Source organism: Amblyraja radiata, chromosome 16 (genome assembly GCF_010909765.2).
Source record: "Amblyraja radiata isolate CabotCenter1 chromosome 16, sAmbRad1.1.pri, whole genome shotgun sequence".
Taxonomy (NCBI): domain Eukaryota; kingdom Metazoa; phylum Chordata; class Chondrichthyes; order Rajiformes; family Rajidae; genus Amblyraja; species Amblyraja radiata.
The window spans coordinates 2,814,479-2,832,067 of record NC_045971.1 but is presented as its reverse complement, the minus strand read 5'-3'; the positions used below and the strand labels follow the sequence as shown (position 1 = coordinate 2,832,067).

Genomic DNA, 17,589 nt, shown 5'->3' with positions numbered 1-17,589 from the left:
CTAAATGCATTTCGTTGTCTCTGTACTGTACACTGACAATGACAATTAAAATTGAATCGGAATCGGAATCGGAATCGGAATCTTCAGGCCCTCTCGTCGGGAGCGATGGAACCCCGCGTCGAACGGGAGAACATCCTCAGCGGCCTGGACCTCTGAATCGGCCACCTTCCACCGGAGTCCGCGTTTCCCAATGTCCACAGGCCGCGCTGGGCGGCGATTCGCGCTGGCGACCCCCGGCAAAGGGTCCCAGGACTCCGCGATGTTGAGGTCAGTGCCGCCCGCGTTGGGAGCTCCGTGATGTTGGAGCAGCGGCCCAACACTCCGGAGCTCCAGGCGGCGATCCCAGGTAAGGACTCGCCCGCTCCCTGATGTTTCCAGCGCCTCGCCGCCGCCGCTGCTGAAGCTCTGGTCCGGTCCCGGCAGGAAAGGCCGCGCCAATCCAGTTAGTAGGGGGGCGAGGGCACGACTCAAGATAATAGTCGCATCCTCGTCAGGAAGCGACTGAAGGATGGTTCCCCATTACCATACCCTCTCCCCCCCCCCACATAAAATACTGAAAAAAACAAAAAAAACATACTTTAAACATAACAAAAAAAAACAACAACAAAAGACCGTGGGCGGAGGCAACCAGTAACAGCGCCACTGAATGTCATACTGGCTATCTCCTTTTTACACTCTCAGACCTGATGTGTGGTCTTGACCAGAACATTGTCGATCCTTCTGCCTCCACAGATGTTGACTGACCCATGGAGTTCCTTTCGCAACTTAAGCTAATTTAATACAATCATGTTTTATTATTAATGTTTAATGTTTTATGTGTCATTCCTAACAGTCACTGTGTTGTCACTTGCGGGTGGAGCACCAAGGAAAATTCCTTGTATGTGAATACTTGGCCAATAAACTCATTCATTCATTCATTCATTCATTCATTCATTCATTCATTCATTCATTCAGTCATTCATTCAAACACAAAGTGCTGGAGTAACTCAGCAGGCCCTGGAACATTCGTGGAGGTATATGGGCAGGCAACGTTTCGGGCTAGGACTGAAGAAGGTCTCGACCTGAAAAATCATCTGTCTATTCCCGCCACAGTTGCTGACTGACCCGCTGAGTACATCTGCCAGTTTTTGTTCTGTGCAACATTCAACCATCTGCATGCAACATCCAGGGGTCTTTGTGGAATTTTACCACAGTGGTCTTGTAGAAAAGGATACCATACCAGAACAAACAGATTGCTCAAGGAACTCAGCGGGTCAGGCAGCATCTCTGGAGAGAAGGAATGGGTGACGTTTCGGGTCTCGACCCGAAACGTCACCCATTCCTTCTCTCCAGAGATGCTGCCTGTTCTGCTGAGTTACTCCAGCTTTTCAAGTCAAGTCAAGCCAAGGTTTAATTGCCACATACACATACAAGATGTGCAGTGAAATGAAAGTGGCAATGCCTACGGATTGTGCAAAACCTACAGAACAGAATAGAACAGAATCAGTATTTACATATTAGAAAAAAACTGCAATTTTAAAAAGACACAACACAACAGTAAAAAGATACAGTAAGTTAGTCCCTGTTGAGATAAGAGTTTACAGTCCTAATGGCCCTTGGGAAGAAACTCCGTCTCATCTCTGTTTTCACAGCATGACAGCAGAGGCGCTTGCCTGACCGTAGCAGCTGGAACAGTCCGTTGCTGGGGTGGTAGGGGCCCCCCATAATGTTGCTGGCTCTGGATCTGCACCTTCTGATGTATAGTTCCTGCAGGGGGGCGAGTGTAGTTCCTATAATGCGTTCGGCCGAACGCACTACTCTCTGCATAGCCTTCTTGTCCTGGGCAGAGCAGTTCCCAAACCAGATTATGATGTTGCCGGACAAGATACTTTCTACAGCCCCAGAGTAGAAGCACTGAAGGAGCCTCAGAGAGACTCTGAATTTCCTCAGCTGCCTGAGGTGGTAAAGGCGCTGCCTTGCCTTACTCACCAGTGCGGCAGCGTGTGTTGTCCATGTCAGATCCTCTGTGATGTGGACTCCCAGGTATTTAAAGCAGCTCACCCTGTCCACAGTAGCCCCATTTATCTCCAGTGGCGTATACGTCCTCGTATGTTGTGCCCTTCTAAAGTCCACGATCAGCTCCTTGGTTTTTATGACATTCAAGAGGAGGCTGTTGTCCTGACACCAGAGTGCCAGATCAGCCACATCCTCCCGGTAGGCCTTCTCATCGTTATCTGAGATCAGGCCCACCACCACAGTGTCATCAGCAAACTTGATTATAGAGTTGGAGCTGAACCTGGCCACATAGTCATGTGTGTACAGGGAGCACAGTAGGGGGCTGAGGACACAACCCTGGGGGGATCCCGTGCTCAGGGTGAGGGTGTCCGATGTATTTCTTCCCATCTTGACTACCTGGCGCCTGGCAGTGAGAAAGTCCAGGACCCAGGCACACAGGGTCGATCTTGGAGTTCCTACAGAGATCTGTTTTACACTAAAGATTCCAGCTTTGGCAGTCCCTTGTGTGTCAAGGTGCATTACATTTCAGCTAATGTATCTCACATGTGAATACACTTGCTGATCAATCCGAACCGCACTCCCGAGCTCTGGAACCTGCCTCTCAATTATTAATAATACCGTTTATTACAACAGAACAAGCTGCTTGAATTAAAGTTTCTGCCCTGCAATCAGCTGATCTAAATCAACATTTTAAGTATTGTTACTGTGAAACTGGGAAAAAGGTTCCCGCAACTAAGGAGAGTGGTTCAATTGTTACAGTAAGTGCTTACATGCCAGAGGCATTAGTATTTGATGTTTAACGTAGCTGTGGGTATCGTTAAAGGCACTGCAGGTTTCTGTAAGCCAAATGCATGGAAATAAATATCGACGGCTTACCACAACCACAATGTTTCCATTATTTAAAGATCTGTGGAAAAGGGAATCTTTTAAAATGTTCAGAAAAAAAAGAGTTCCAGTACAGGCACCTTGCGTTTTACCCCATTGCGTGTTACGCATTTAGAAACATAGAACCATAGACAATAGGTGCAGGAGTAGGCCATTCAGCCCTTCGAGCCAGCACCCGCCATTCAATATGATCATGGCTGATCATCCACAATCAGTATCCCATTCCCGCATTTTCCCCATATCTCTTGATTCCGTTAGCCCCAAGAGCTAAATCTAACTCTCTCTTGAAAACATCCAGTGAATTGGCCTCCATTGCCTTCTGTGTATTGAGTATTCTGCAGATTCACAACTCCCTGGGTGAAAAAGCTTTTCCTCATCATTGAAAAGCAACGTGTAAATCAAAGAGCGTAAATCAAAGAGCGTAAATCAAACGTATGCCAGGCATCATGCACAGCTACACTGCCACACGGTGCCAGGTATACATTTGAGAGCGTTATTCCGAAAATAGAACCCCGTAATTTAAACTTCGGTAGCAATTGCACTTACAACAACTGGGACTTGAAAATGGTGCCGGAATGGCGACTCTATACTGAAGATCGACTCAGCGGGACAGGCAGCATCTCTGGACAGAAGGAATGGGTGACATTTCACATCGAGACCCTTCTTCAGACCTTCCTTCTCTCCCATTCCTTCTCTCCAGAGATGCTGCCTGCCTCGCTGAGTTTTACCCCAGCATTTTGTGTCTATCTTCCGTGTAAACCAGCACCTGCAGTTCCTTCCAACACAAATCTGCTTACAGCCTCAGTGCATTGCTACGGTACACTTGTACTGCGTCTGAGATGCTTATCCAATATGTATCTAGGTGCTTATGTATAGTGATACTTGTACCGTACAGTATACAAAAATGAATTTCACTGTACCCCGGTACCTGTGGCACATAAATCACCAATATCAATACCAATTAGACAAGCGCCTTATTCTAAAAATGCGGAATCAAGCATGCGTAAAACGCGAGGTGCCTGTATTTAAAATGGTTGCAGCCTTGCAGGTACGGAGAGAAGAGAGTGCAAGTACGTCGTGTGAGTGAGACAGGATGAGAGGGACAAAGGGGGTCCTCACTGAAGTCAACAGAGTCAAATTTGCCAGAAGCCATGGTGATTACACAGGCCTCTGGAGGAGATAAATCCTCAGTCCACAGGAGGCAGCGAGGCCGGCTACTGCCCTTGACGCCAACTCTTTGTCCAAATGGGCTGTCCGCCTGGAGATTAAAGAATGATTGAGAGCTGTTATGGGAGTGGTATGTAGTACACTGAGCCACGTACGTCTTCAGAGCGCTGAACTATGCCGCATAGGAACAGGCCCTTTAGTCTCCAAAGCCAGTGAATTGTGTTGTGCAACTCTTTGTTTCGAATAGAAAGAAGCTCAGACCAAAGACTAAAGAATGTGGCCCTTGCAGAGTACTTGGCCGTTTATCCAAGCTCACGCCCGTACCAGGATCTGAAGTTGGGAACAAGGCTGGTGAACAAGAGCGTTTATCTTCAGGCTGCTTTTTTCCCCCCAGTCAGCTGTTTCACTGTTTGTGGCAGCTTTCAGCAGCGTTTGTTCAATGAATGCCCGGCCCGGTGCCAAGTGTCAAGAACACACAAGTCAAACATCCTGCAGAGCTTGTGCCTCAGCAACGTTCAGTTCACCTTTCCTTTCCCCCCCCCCCCCTCCCATCAATGCACGCACAATATTCAATGCTGCGATACAGATCTCCGCTCAGCGAGGCGCAGCGGGTAGAGTCGCTGCCTCACAGCCCCGGAGACCAGGGTTCGATCCTGACCCCGGGAGGTGTCTGTGTGGGTTTTCTCCCAGTGACCGCGTGGGTTTCCTCCGGGTGCTCCGGTTTCCTCCCACGGCGTGCAGGTTTGTAAGTTAATTGGCGGTCTGTAAATTGCCCCTAGTGTAGGGAGTGGATGTGAAAGTGGGAAGAACCGGTGCAAAGAGAGGGCGTGTTGGAAGGAACTGCAGATGCTGGTTTACACCGAAGATAGACACAGTTTCCTGCTGGAGAAACTCAGCGGGTCAGGCAGCATCACTGGAGAAAAGGAATAGGTGACTTTTCGGGTCGAGACCCTTCTTCAGACTGAGAGTCGGGAGAGTGGGAAACTAGAGGTTTGAAAAGATACAGAACAAATCAGAGCCAGCACCGATGATTCAGGAACGGTGGAGCCCACAATGGTCCATTGTTGGCTGTTGAAGAGCTGATAATGAAGGGATACTAACAGTGAAACTAGCAAGATGACTAGGCTGGTGGAGGAACCGAGAGGGAATGCAAGGGTTCCTTGATATTAGAGAAATTAATATTCATACCGCTCGGTTGTAAGCTGCCAAAACGAAACATGTGGTGCTGTCTGTTTCAATGTTGCTTCTTTCAATCAATCAAAAATCTTACCTTATCGTTACTTATTTAAAATACCACTTTTCATATCTGCACCTATATATCCACATCATATTTTGTTACTTCTTTTACAGATTGTATTTCTATCTGACCACCAGGCTGGGCAGTGATCTGTATTCTTAAAGTGCGGCAATCCTTTCAGCAAAGGTCCTCCCACCATGTTGATGGATTTAGACCACCGACAAAAGAAGGGATCGAACGATATCTCCAAGTCGGGATGCTGATTGACTTGGTCAACACATCTGCCCTCACAATCCCCTCACTCTCGGAGCAGACATCACAGGTTCAGGGGCTGATACAGCGGTAGAGTTGCTGCCTTACAGCACCAGAGACCCGGGGTTGACCCTGACAATAGACAATAGGTGCAGGAGTAGAGGCCAATCAGCCCTTCGAGCCAGCACCGCCATTCAATGTGACCATGGCTGATCATCCCCAATCAGTACCCCGTTCCTGCCTTCTCCCCATATCCCCTGACTCCGCTATTTTTAAGAGCCCTATCTGGCTCTCTCTTGAAAGCATCCAGAGAACCTGCCTGAGGCAGAGAATTCCACAGACCACGGTTGCTGCCTGTACGGAGTTTGTACGTTCTCCTCATTACATTGATTTTAGTTCAGGTGATCCAGAATTTCAGATGATTCCTGTTCAAGAATTTGGCTCTGATGATTTAATGAACTAATTTCTCTTTTACGGATGTACCCAACATCAGAACAAGACCTCACCTATAGTTTACTTCACAGAAGCAGGCCCCTGGGTTAGATGATTCATATTATTCCCTCTTTGTCTTCCCCCATCTATTTCCCCCATCTATTTCCTTCTCCCTCTTGTGCTCTTTGAACTTCCCCTTAAATGCATTTATACCGTTCACCACAACTTCTCCATGCAATAGATAGTTCCGCATTCTAGGTTCCAGCAACATTTCCCCTCAACTCCCTGAGATTTTTTCGTGACTACCAGAACCAAAGCTTTGGCCTTCCCCATAAGTGGAAATGTTTTCACCACACATGACCTATTACATCTTACTTTGACCAGAATTTAAAAATACCAACAAAATAAACGTTATTAATCACCATGAAACTTTCATGTTGTTGCCCGAAACTCTTGACTGACTCATGACTCTTGGGGAAGAAGACCTGGCACCTTGCACGGACTTGCACGCATCAATGTGATCAACTCTTTATTCCCCTCTGAAGCAACCAGCCTGATCGCTACAAAGAATCAAACAAAAACCACAGCACTTCAAAGTAAGTGTCTTGCCTTCCCAAATAAACTAGGAATGGGGCGGCACAGTGGTACAGCTGGTGAAGCTGCTGCCTCATAGCCCTGTCCCACGGTACGAGTTCATTCCAAGAGCTCTCCCGAGTTTAAAATAAAATCAAACTCGTGGTAAGCACGGAGAATGAACGTAGCGGGTACGTCGGAGCTCGGGGACGTCTCTTTGCGCTAACGGCAGGTACTCGGGAAGACTCGCTAACGGCAGGTAGGCACGGGAAGACTCGTGAAGATTTTTCAACACGATGAAAAATGTCCACGAGAGCCCCGAGTACCGACGAGTGGCCATTACCGTAAATCTCCGAGTTCGATTCAGGGCAAACTCGGGAGAACTCGTGGAATGAACTCGTACCGTGGGACAGGGGTTTTAGAGCGTCCAGAAACAAGTACAAGCCAGTTACTATCCTTATCTCCGTTCTATCTGTGGGGAGTTTGCACATTCTCCGTGACCATGTGGGATTCCTCTGGGTGCTCCGGTTTCCTCCCACATCCCAAAGACGTCCCTGGCTTCCCGGTTGAGTGGCCTATGTAAATTGCCCCTAATGTGTAGGGAGCGGATGTGGAAATGGGATAACATAGAACTAGTGTGAACAGGTGATCGATGGTTGGCGTGGACTCGGTGGGCTGAAGGGCCTGGTTCCACGCTGAATCTTTCAATCAATGAATACGCAATAAAAAATCCAGCCCGCAATGTTGCCGTATATCAGAACAACAGAGGCAACAAAATGCAATCTGAAGAAGGGTCCCGACCTGAAACGTCACCTATCCATGTCCTCCAGAGATGCTAGCTAACCTGCTGAGTTCCTCCAGGACTTTGTATTTCACTCATTCCTGCATATGAACTTCTTTGTGTCTCCAACATGTTCCCGATGTTGGGGGAGTCCAGAACCAAAACTGACACAAAATTTGGAGTAACTCAGTGGGTCAGGCAGCATCTCTAGACAAAATGGATGGGTGATGTTTCAGGTCGGGATCCTTCTTCAGATACATCTTTCCAGGGTGTAGAATATAGTTCTCAGCATTGTAGCATAATAGTTCCAGAGAAAAAGTCAAATGTGTAAGAAAGAACTGCAGATGCTGGTTTAAATCGAAGGTAGACGCAAAATGCTGGAGTAACTCAGCGGGTGAGGCAGCATCTCTGGAAAGAAGGAATGGGCGACGTTTCGGGTCGAGACCCTTCTTCAGACTGATTCAGCCTGAAGAAGGGTCTCGACCCGAAACGTCGCCCATTCCTTCACTCCAGAAAAAGTCAAATGTACGCGGTGAGGCAGGTTGGAGAATCGTGACCGAACGCTAGCTTGTGGAAGGACTTCAGAACTCTGATGGAAGGTGCTTTTGTTGGCCACCCGAATGCAAATCACAAACAGGGATGTGTGGCCTAGGCTTCACACAAATCGGCTCCTTTCAGTCTTAAATTTCAGAACCTGAACAAGTCCTGGAATCCAATTTTAAAATGAAGAGGATACATTGCTGAATTATAAAGAAATCACGTGCCTTTACATCTGAAGATAGTGAAAATAAACTAACCTGGTAATCCTGATCGTCAATGCAAAATCTCTCCCGCAGATTCCTAAAAACCATCGGACAATACTCCTTAAATTTGAAACGACTTGGGAGATTCTCCCTACAAAAAAGATAATCAACGGTTGCTTCAAACTGTGTGTTTTTTTAAAACCACTTTTTTTTTGACAAAACACAAGTGTCCAATATGCTTAAGGCAGCTCTCCCTCCAGAAATCATTCTCCCTTGAGTAAAATAGCAAACTAGAGAAACTAAAGGGTCTGTCCCACTTAGGCGTTGTTTTAGGCGACTGCCGGCGACTAGGCTGTCGCCACACGGTTGCCGGGGTGTCGCCTGTACGGTCGTGAGTCGTCTCCTCAGTTGCCCAAAGAGTCGTAGCGTTTTTCTGGTCGCCACTGGATTTTGAAATGTTCAAAACTTTTCGGCGACTGTAGGCTTGTCGTAGCTTGTCGTCTCCCGACGTAGGTGCTGCCGTAGATTGTCGGCAGTGCTGACTTCGGTGAATCCCATTGTCGTAGTGGCCGGCAGTCGTCTAAAAAAAAAAAACGCCTAGTAGGACAGGCCCTTTAGTTAATTCAAATTTTTTTGCTGTATCTGGGATGAATTATTCACAGCAACTCAGTCACTCCAGTTCTTGTAGTTCCTTTTGAATAGTTTAGTTTAGTTTAGAAATACAGCGTGGAGACAGGCCCTTCAGTCCACCGAGTCCGCGACGACCAGCGATCACCCCGTACACTAGCACTATCCTGTACACGAGGGACAATTTACAATTTTTACCGAAGCCTGTTAACCTATAGACATGCGTGCCTTTGGAATGTGGGAGGAAACCGGAGCACCCGGGGAAAACCCAGGCAGTCACAGAGAGAACGTACAAACTCCGTACAGACAGCACCCGTAGTCAGGATCGAAGATCCTATAGCGAGCAAGATAGATCACTCGACGAAAAACATGTAGTACGGTCATGGGCAGATTCATGGGTAATTTAAGGCCCCATTTCCGTAACCGGCTTCCGTCTCCGCACCAAAGATCCCATAGGATACTAGTGCGGTTACGGAAACATCCTCGTAAAAATAAATGTTATTTGGTAAAAATCTTCTCCTCATTTTCAGATTGAAATCTTCTCCTCATATTAACACAAACTGTTCCCCCGCAACGTTGATTACACTGCGAGTCGGGTCGGGTCGGGTCAGGTTATGGATGAAAAAAAGGCCCATGTTCCGTTCCGTTGCGTACTACACGTCAGCCCATTGCATTTCGCAGGAGTGGTCTACAGGATCCTTGGTCAGGATGGAACCCGGGTCTCTGGCGCTGTCTCTACTGCTGCGCCACCGTGCCGCCCTTGGACAGGATCAGCTCACGAATTTTTTCCAGCCTCATTTCAACCAAGTGTTTTGACTCTGCCCTTTCCTCCCACAGTCTCTATACTCTGCCGTGGGAACACGATAATGGATAAGGAACGTAGGGATAATGCTGACCATACCACTCAAGGACATTGAAAATTAATTTAAATTTAAACAATACAAACCAAATCCAAATGCCACAGATCGTGAGCTAAAAGAAAAAAAATCGCCAGTTCATTTCAGTTAATTTGATATATTATAAAACCTTACGCTTTGCAGATCTTTCGGAGCTCAATGAAATAAAGTTCAAAGGGATTATTCTGGGTCTACTTTATATATGAAGGTTTAATAGTCCCAGTACAGCCGGTTCAAATCATTAAATCTGTGGGTATCTCCCATTTTTATCTACACGATTAAACTATGAAAATCACCGTTCACCTACTTGTTAAAAAGGTGATTGTCCACTTTTATCTTGCTGAAGGCTTTGAAGTCATCTGGCATCAACATAACAGGAATCTGAACATGACTCAGTTCATTGATCTGCAAAGGAAACAGTTAATACTGTAAATTCACTTTCATGGCAAGACGTGTTAGTTCCACTGTTTAAATTCGGTGGACTGGGCTGGCTGGAACGCCGCTGGAATTTAAAAAAAGAATGAAGGTTGTAGGACGCAAAGCAATATAAGTAAGGTAGGAGAAACGACATTTTTCTTTTAGGTAGACAAAAATGCTGGAGAAACTCAGCGGGTGAGGCAGCGTCTATGGAGCGAAGGAATAGGTGACGTTTCGGGTCTCGACCCGAAACGTCACCTATTCCTTCGCTCCATAGATGCTGCCTCACCCGCTGAGTTTCTCCAGCATTTTTGTCTACCTTTGATTTTTCCAGCATCTGCAGTTCTTTCTAATGCATTTTTTTTTAAATGTTAGTTTAGAGATACAGCGCAGAAACAGGCCCTTTGGCCCTCCGGGTCCACGCCGACCAGCAATCACCCCTACACTAACACTATCCTACACACACTAGGGACAATTTACATATTTGAATGCTGACCGGTTGCATCGTGGCTTGGTTCGGCAACTTGAGCGCCCAGGAACGGAAAAGACTAGAAAAAGTAGTAAACACTGCCCAGTCCATCATCGGCTCTGACCTCCCTACCATCGAGGAGATCTATCGCAGTCGCTGCCTCAAAAAGGCTGGCAGCATCATCAAGGACCCACACCATCCTGGCCACACACTCATCTCTCCGCTACCTTCAGGTAGAAGGTACAGGAGCCTGAAGACTGCAACGTCCAGGTTCAGAAATAGCTACTTCCCCACAGCCATCAGGCTATTAAACGCAAATGAAACAAAACTCTGAACATTAATAGGCCATTTTATTTGCACCTTATCTGTTTATTTATTCATGTGGGTATATATTTATATAATGGTATATGGACACACTGATCTGTTCTGTATTCATGCCCCTACTATATTCTGTTGTGCTGAAGCAAAGCAAGAATTTCATTGTCCTATCTGGGACACATGACAATAAATTCTCTTGAATCTTGAATTTACTAATCCAATTCATCTGCAAACCTGTACTTCATTGGAGTGTGGGGGAAAACCTGAGCACCTGGAGAAAACCCACACGGTCACAGGAAAAATGTACAAATTCCATGCAGACAGCGTCCTTAGTCAGGATTAAACCCGGGATTAGTCGGGAATCTACCACTGCGCCCACGTGTCAAATTCAGTGTTATTTCAGTAGCAATGTATCAAGATCGAGCAGTCTGAATGTTGTGTGTAACCAAACTCAAAATACTTTTAAGTGAAACATCCCTTGTGTCTCCTGCCTGAATATGAAAATCATGTACCGATGATGGACGTTCGTGCACACTGGAGCACAGGGAACGATGGGAGCAAGACTATTCACTAGATGGTAAGGGAACGATGGGAGCAAGACTATTCACTAGTTGGGCCGAAGGGCCTGTTTCCACGCTGTATGGCTCTAACTCAGTAAAGCCTGCACACATTGTTGGAATGTGTAACACTCTTGGAGAGCGGGTGTATTGGGCGAAATGGGCTCCTTATTGAAATAAAATTGACAATCTTTGAACTTCAATGAAACTTAATCCTTTAAATGTTGGTAAATCCGCCAGGATGCATTCATCTTGAATTGCCACGGGCAAAACAAAAAAGGTCAAGTGGCTTTGTTTTTGATCAAAGAAGTATGGGACTTGGCTGGATCCAGCATCTCTGGCTAGGATAGATTTCAGGATGCATAGAAATACATTTTGATTTTCGTTCCGTCTAAATGTACGATTCACTTTGCATTACAATTCTCGAAAGAAATCAAGAGCCTGAAGCAATGTTTCTCAAAGCAAACCATTGAGAGACAGAGCACTAGGCCCGAAAACAGAAAATTCAGGTTGTAAGTGTGTTCAAATAACACATCAGCCTGCGGTTGAACAACTAAAGGGCCTGTCCCACTGGTCGAGGTAATTCAAGGGTTCTCCCGAGTTCTCCCCCGATTCGCACTCAGAGAATGTCCGTAGCGGGTACGTAGGAGTTCGTGGATGTCCCGTAGCGGCTCGTACGGGTAAAAAGTAACAATTTTTTTTCATCATGAGTATTTTCTTACTCATGGACATTTTTCACGGTGTTGAAAAAACGTCACGAGTTTACCGGATTTCCCGAGTACCTACCGTTACTCGTACGAGCCGCTACGGGACATTCTCCGAGTTCAAATCAGGGGAAAACTCGGGAGATTTACCTCGTACAGTGGGACAGGCCCTTTAACAATCCCTAAGAAAGCCCATCAACGCCTCAACTTCCGCAGAAGTTTTGTGGAGATTCAGTATGTCAACGAATACTCTCTTGAACTCCCACAGGCGTAGAGTAAAGAGCAAAGTTACTGGATGCACCAGGGCCTGGTTCGCCAACTCAAACGCTCAGGAACAATGAAGATTGCAAAAGCTGGTGGACACTGCCCAGTCCATCACGGGTACTGTCCTCCCCGCAATAGAAAGGATCTACTGGAGTGCTACCTCAAAAAAGGTAGCCAGCATCATCAGAGACCCCCCATCGCAACAAGCTTTTCACTTGTACCTCGGTACATGTGGCACAGTGGCGCAGCGGTAGAGTTGCTGCCTTAGAGCGCCAGAGACCCAGGTTCGATCAGGACTACTGGGATGCTGTCTGTTTCGGAGTTTGTACGTTCTCCCCGTGGGTATTCTCCAGGATCTCCGCTTTCCTCCCACACTCCAAAAAAGTACAGGTTTCTAGGGTATTTGGCTTGGTATAAATGTAGATTAAACATCGAAACATAGAAAGTAGGTGCAGGAGTAGGCCATTCGGCCCTTCGAGCCTGCACTGCCATTCAATATGATCATGGCTGATCATCCAAATAAGTATCCCGTACCTGCCTTCTCTCCATACCCCCTGATCCCTTTAGCCACAAGGGCCACATCTAACTCTTAAATATAGCCAATGAACTGGCCTCAACTACCTTCTGTGGCAGAGAATTCCACAGATTCACCACTCTCTGTGTGAAAAATGTTTTTCTCATCTCAGTCCTAAAAGATTTCCCCCTTATCCTTAAGCGACCTTTTCACGGGGCGACTTGACGCAAGAGTTAACCAGAGTTTAACATCGTGGGAACCTTGTGCGATAACAGTACGGCATTCGTGGACCACCGTGGACCACTGTAGCGCTAACGGCAGGTAATCGTGTATCTTGGTCACTCGGGAGAAAATTCAAGAAAGTTTGAATTTCTCCAAGAGTGACTTGTACACTTGTGGTTGAGCATTGCAACATTATATGAACGTAGTGGCCAGTGCGATATCCGTAATAACTCTTGCGGGTACCGTGGGAACTCCTGCGAACGGTGAACCCGGAAGCTGGACAGAGGGGACAGAAGGTGAGTAAAAATTGTCTTCTGTGGGATTGAATTTAAAAAATAAATAAAAATAAAGATTTGCATCCGCATATGGACACCAACTTATTCATGAGTTATGTTAATGAGATTCAAGAAAATAACTATAATCTTTAAAAGGGACTTTAAAAGGGACTTTACTGAAAGGTTACGCATTTTTATGGTCCGTGAGAAATTTTTCACATGTACTTCTTTGAGAGATACAGCTCGGAGTCCTCGCCGACTAGCGATCGATGCCTTTCCGAAGCAGGGTCCGGAACGCTACCAATCAATGTTCTCCAGAGACCCGTGTAAGGAGTGAACTGCACATGCTGGTTTAAACCGAAGACAGACACAAAACGCTGGAGTAACTCAGCGAGTCAAGCAGCATCTCTGGAGAAAAATAGCTGATGTTTCGGGACGAGACACATCTTCAGACTCAATTCCGATTAGGATGTCTGAAGAAGGGTTCCGATTCGAATCGCCACCTATTCTTTTTCTCCAGAGATATCGAGACCCTTCTGATATGCTGCCTGTGGTCGATAAATGCGTAACCTTTCAGTAAAGTCCCTTTTAAAGTCCCTTTTAAAGATTATAGTCGAGGGAGAGGAGGGGGAGACAGATGGGGGTGTCTTCATTTACTGGCGGCGGGTGTCTGTCACTGAAACAGGCAGGTGAGATTTCACATCCACCTTGTGTGTGCCTCTCTCTCTCTCTCTCCCTCCCTCTTACACAGGCTGAGAGACTCTGCCTCTGTGAGTGTACGTCTCTTTCTCCCCCTCTCCCACACACAGTAAGACCGAGGTACTGTGCTCAGTCCATCTGTGTCTCCCACATACACAGTAAAACATGTCTCCAAATGAGCCAATTCAACCAAGGGAGGATATTTATAGTGTGTGAAAAAAAAAGTTACATCATTTGTGTCACGTGTAGTTCACGATGTTCATTCAAGATTTAACGGGAAAGCTCGGGAGACGGACAAGTCACTCGCACAAATAACAGAAATGCCGAGTACCGTGGGAACTCTTTATCTACCCCCGTTATATCGTGCGAGACTCGTGCTGGACCACGACCACTTCACTCTGGTGACATCTTGCGTCAACTCGCCCCGTGAAAAAGCCCCATTAAACTGTGACCCCTTGTTCTAGATTGTCTCTAGTGTGTGCAGGATAGTGTTAGTGTGCGGCGATCGCTTGTTGGCGCGGACCCGGTGGGCCGAAGGGCCTGTTTCCGTGCTGTATCTCTAAACTAAAAGCCATTTCACATTACATTCAGAATCACAGAAGAGTTGCTTAAGAGGAGGCGGCAATTCAGCTCAATGACTTTGTGCCAGCTCTCTGCAAGACCGATCTGGCTGCTGCTCTTTCCATGCTCCATCACACGGGAATATCTTTATCAAATCAACTAATTAAAGTTCATACACCTGGAGCCAGGACCGGAGGCATAATCATCAAGTCACAGACCCATCTGTTCTTTCAACAAGTTCCTCAATTAGCAAAAAGATTGACAAAAAATGCTGGAGTAACTCAGCGGGTCAGGCAGCATCTCTGGAAATAAAGAATATGTGACGTTTTGGGGCGGAACCCTTCTTCAGCCAGTTAGCAATACAGGCAATAATCTGAATTTCCAAATTTAAATTCAAAAGTTTATATTCTAAATTATTACGCAAGATATTGGCCCCATAGCAGAAGCGTCCACGTCGCTGGGCTGGGAACTGGAGGTATCCTGAGCTAATTCTGCTACCACCATCATCTATTGCGACAAGTGATGGCTTCCCACTGATTGTCGCCGGAAGCTTGCGTCCTTTTCAGGACGGACGATGACAGCCGTGTCAACATTTGAAACATGGAAGATGGACACGAAAGAAGAAGAAGATGCAAGATGTTGTGAAAGTGGCTGGGAATTAGAACAAAGAACAGGAACAGGCTATTCTGCCCACAATGTCTATGTCGAACACAGAATGTCATGATACTCCACTCCACTCTGTTTGCAGTGATCCATATTCCTCCATATAATCTCTGCATATATCACTAACACGATCCTGCACACACACTAGGACAATTTACAATTACACCAAGCCAATTAACCTACAAACCTGTGTGTCTTTGATGTGTGGGAGGAAACCGGGGATCCTGGAGAAAACCCACGCAGGTCACGGGGCGAGCCTACAAACTCCGTACAGACAGTATCCGTAGTCAGGATCGAACCCGGGTCTCTGGCGCTGTGAGGCAGCAACTCTACCGCTGCACCACCATGCCGCCCAATTTATCTAGCAGGGTTATAGCAGAACTACATGGACTAAGGATCAAGTGGCAGATAGCTCTCTCGTTCCAGCACCAGGTAGCTCACACTGCCAACAGTTTGATCACTGTAACTGTTTGCCTTTTTTGTCCAGATATTTCATGCATGGACCCTTAGTCACTTCTGGCCAGACGTCTCAATGTGCAAACAGCTTGCAGGAAGGACATGCAGTCATGAGCTGCTGACGCACAGCATTCAGGATCAGGAATGACAGAAAACCAACCAATGGGAGGAAATAGCATTTAGCCTCTCATTTGTTAGTTTGTGCCTTAAACCCAAGCCACAGCCTTTACATTAGAAAAAAATAGCTGATTTGATAGCGACACAAATGCATTACTACGACAAAAAGCTTTTCACTGTATTTCGGTACACGTGGCAATAATAAGCTATACTCTCCTGGCAAGGCAACCTGTCCATTAATCCAGTAAACCTTACTCCAAGTAAAAAGGAACAAATGATAAGGAATGGGTGACGTTTAGGGTTGAGACCCTTCTTCAGATTGATCAGTCTGAAGAAGGGATGCAAGCAGAAGCCTCCAGGTGGTGCATCCCGGGCAATGCTGACGACAGGAACTGTACCACAGTGACTGACTGAAGTAGCCAATTCTGCAACCACCGACCGCCAACCGTCACTGACCGACCGGAAAGACGTGACATAGAAGATGGCCGGACACGAGGAAGAAGAAGTCTGAAGAAGGGACTCGACTCGAAACGCCACCCATTCCTTCTCTCCAGAGATGCTGGCTGTATTTTGTGCTTAAATATTTTGTATTTAAATCTTCGATTTAAAACAGTTCTTTCCTACACAAAGGAACAAATGAGTTGTATGCTTTTCTTATTGCACAAATTGCTAACTAAACCCATTTCTTTTGCTTTGCCACGCCCAAAATGGTTATGTCTAGTCTTGCAATGGTCATTTAATCCAGCAAAGCATTGTGTAAAAGCCCCGCAGCAAACACCAGGCTCCAGCACTCTACCTGTTCAGGCACTCCTTCCACTTGTCCCGAGAGGATGAATGATTGTTATTTCTTCATGAGAATGAATGAGTCAGACTTTAATGATTATCACAACTGCTGTGAAACTCACTGACAGAATGATTCAATTGTTATTAACCAAACTTGCAAGAAGGTCTGAGAGGCAAAGTGTTTGTACAACACTACATCTAAAAAGAATAGAATTAGATATGAAACAAAAGAGATTTCTACAGCCAGGATGTACGCCTTTTAAAAAAATTACATTTGGGAGAACTCAGTGGTGGCACGGAGGCGCAGCGGTAGAGTTGCTGCCTAATACAGCCAGAGACCCGGGTTCGATCAAGACCTGTGGGTGTGGTCTGTACGGGGTTTGTCCTCGCTGTGAGACTCTGTGACTCTATAATAGGACACGTTTAGAGGGATATGGGCCAAACTCAGGCAGGTGGGCCTAGTGTGGATGGGGCATGTTGGTTGGTGTGGATGGGGCCTAGTGTGGATGGGGCATGTTGGTCGGTGTGGGTGAGTTGAGCAGAAGGGCCTGTTTGCATGCTGTGCGACTACAAATAGGCCCGGATTTTACTCATAAATATGGTAATTTTGGCCCCCGCTGTTTAAACGGTCCGGGATTTTCATGCAGATGTCCCAAAATAACTTGCTGATAGTTGACACCATATTTTTCGACACACACTCCACCACCAGACTGCTGGGGGTTTCAGAGGTGAAGCTGGAGTTTTTACACCGGAGAATTGTCTCTCAGCTCCGCTCCAGCGCACAGCGTGCAGGATCAATAAGCCTGGCAACAAATGGGAAACATAAGACTGCAGGAAAGCTAGGAGAAGGTAAATGAATATATTTTCCAAAGAGTAAAATATTTTCAGCATTTGCTGTTTGAGGTCCGACCACTGTTTTGACCACGTTCTTGGATTCAAGAATATTTATGTCAGTGAGGCAGACACAGGTGAAGGTTGGCAG

General features: G+C 46.4%; 1 protein-coding gene across 3 annotated transcripts in view; it reads right to left on the bottom strand.

Moving 5' to 3' along the window:
* pip4k2b (phosphatidylinositol-5-phosphate 4-kinase type 2 beta) overlaps positions 1-17,589 on the bottom strand; it is a 98,230-nt gene that overhangs the window by 61,311 nt on the left and 19,330 nt on the right. For 2 of the 3 annotated variants that reach the window (XM_033034883.1, XM_033034884.1), the window contains exons 2-3: positions 9,896-9,993; positions 8,120-8,216 (exon numbers count right to left, since the gene is read on the bottom strand). In XM_033034883.1, coding sequence (XP_032890774.1) covers positions 8,120-8,216; positions 9,896-9,993 — 195 coding nt within the window. Of the gene's footprint in view, positions 1-8,119; positions 8,217-9,895; positions 9,994-14,270; positions 14,276-17,589 lie in introns of those variants that run through there. The other variant, XM_033034885.1, reaches the window with a different exon arrangement.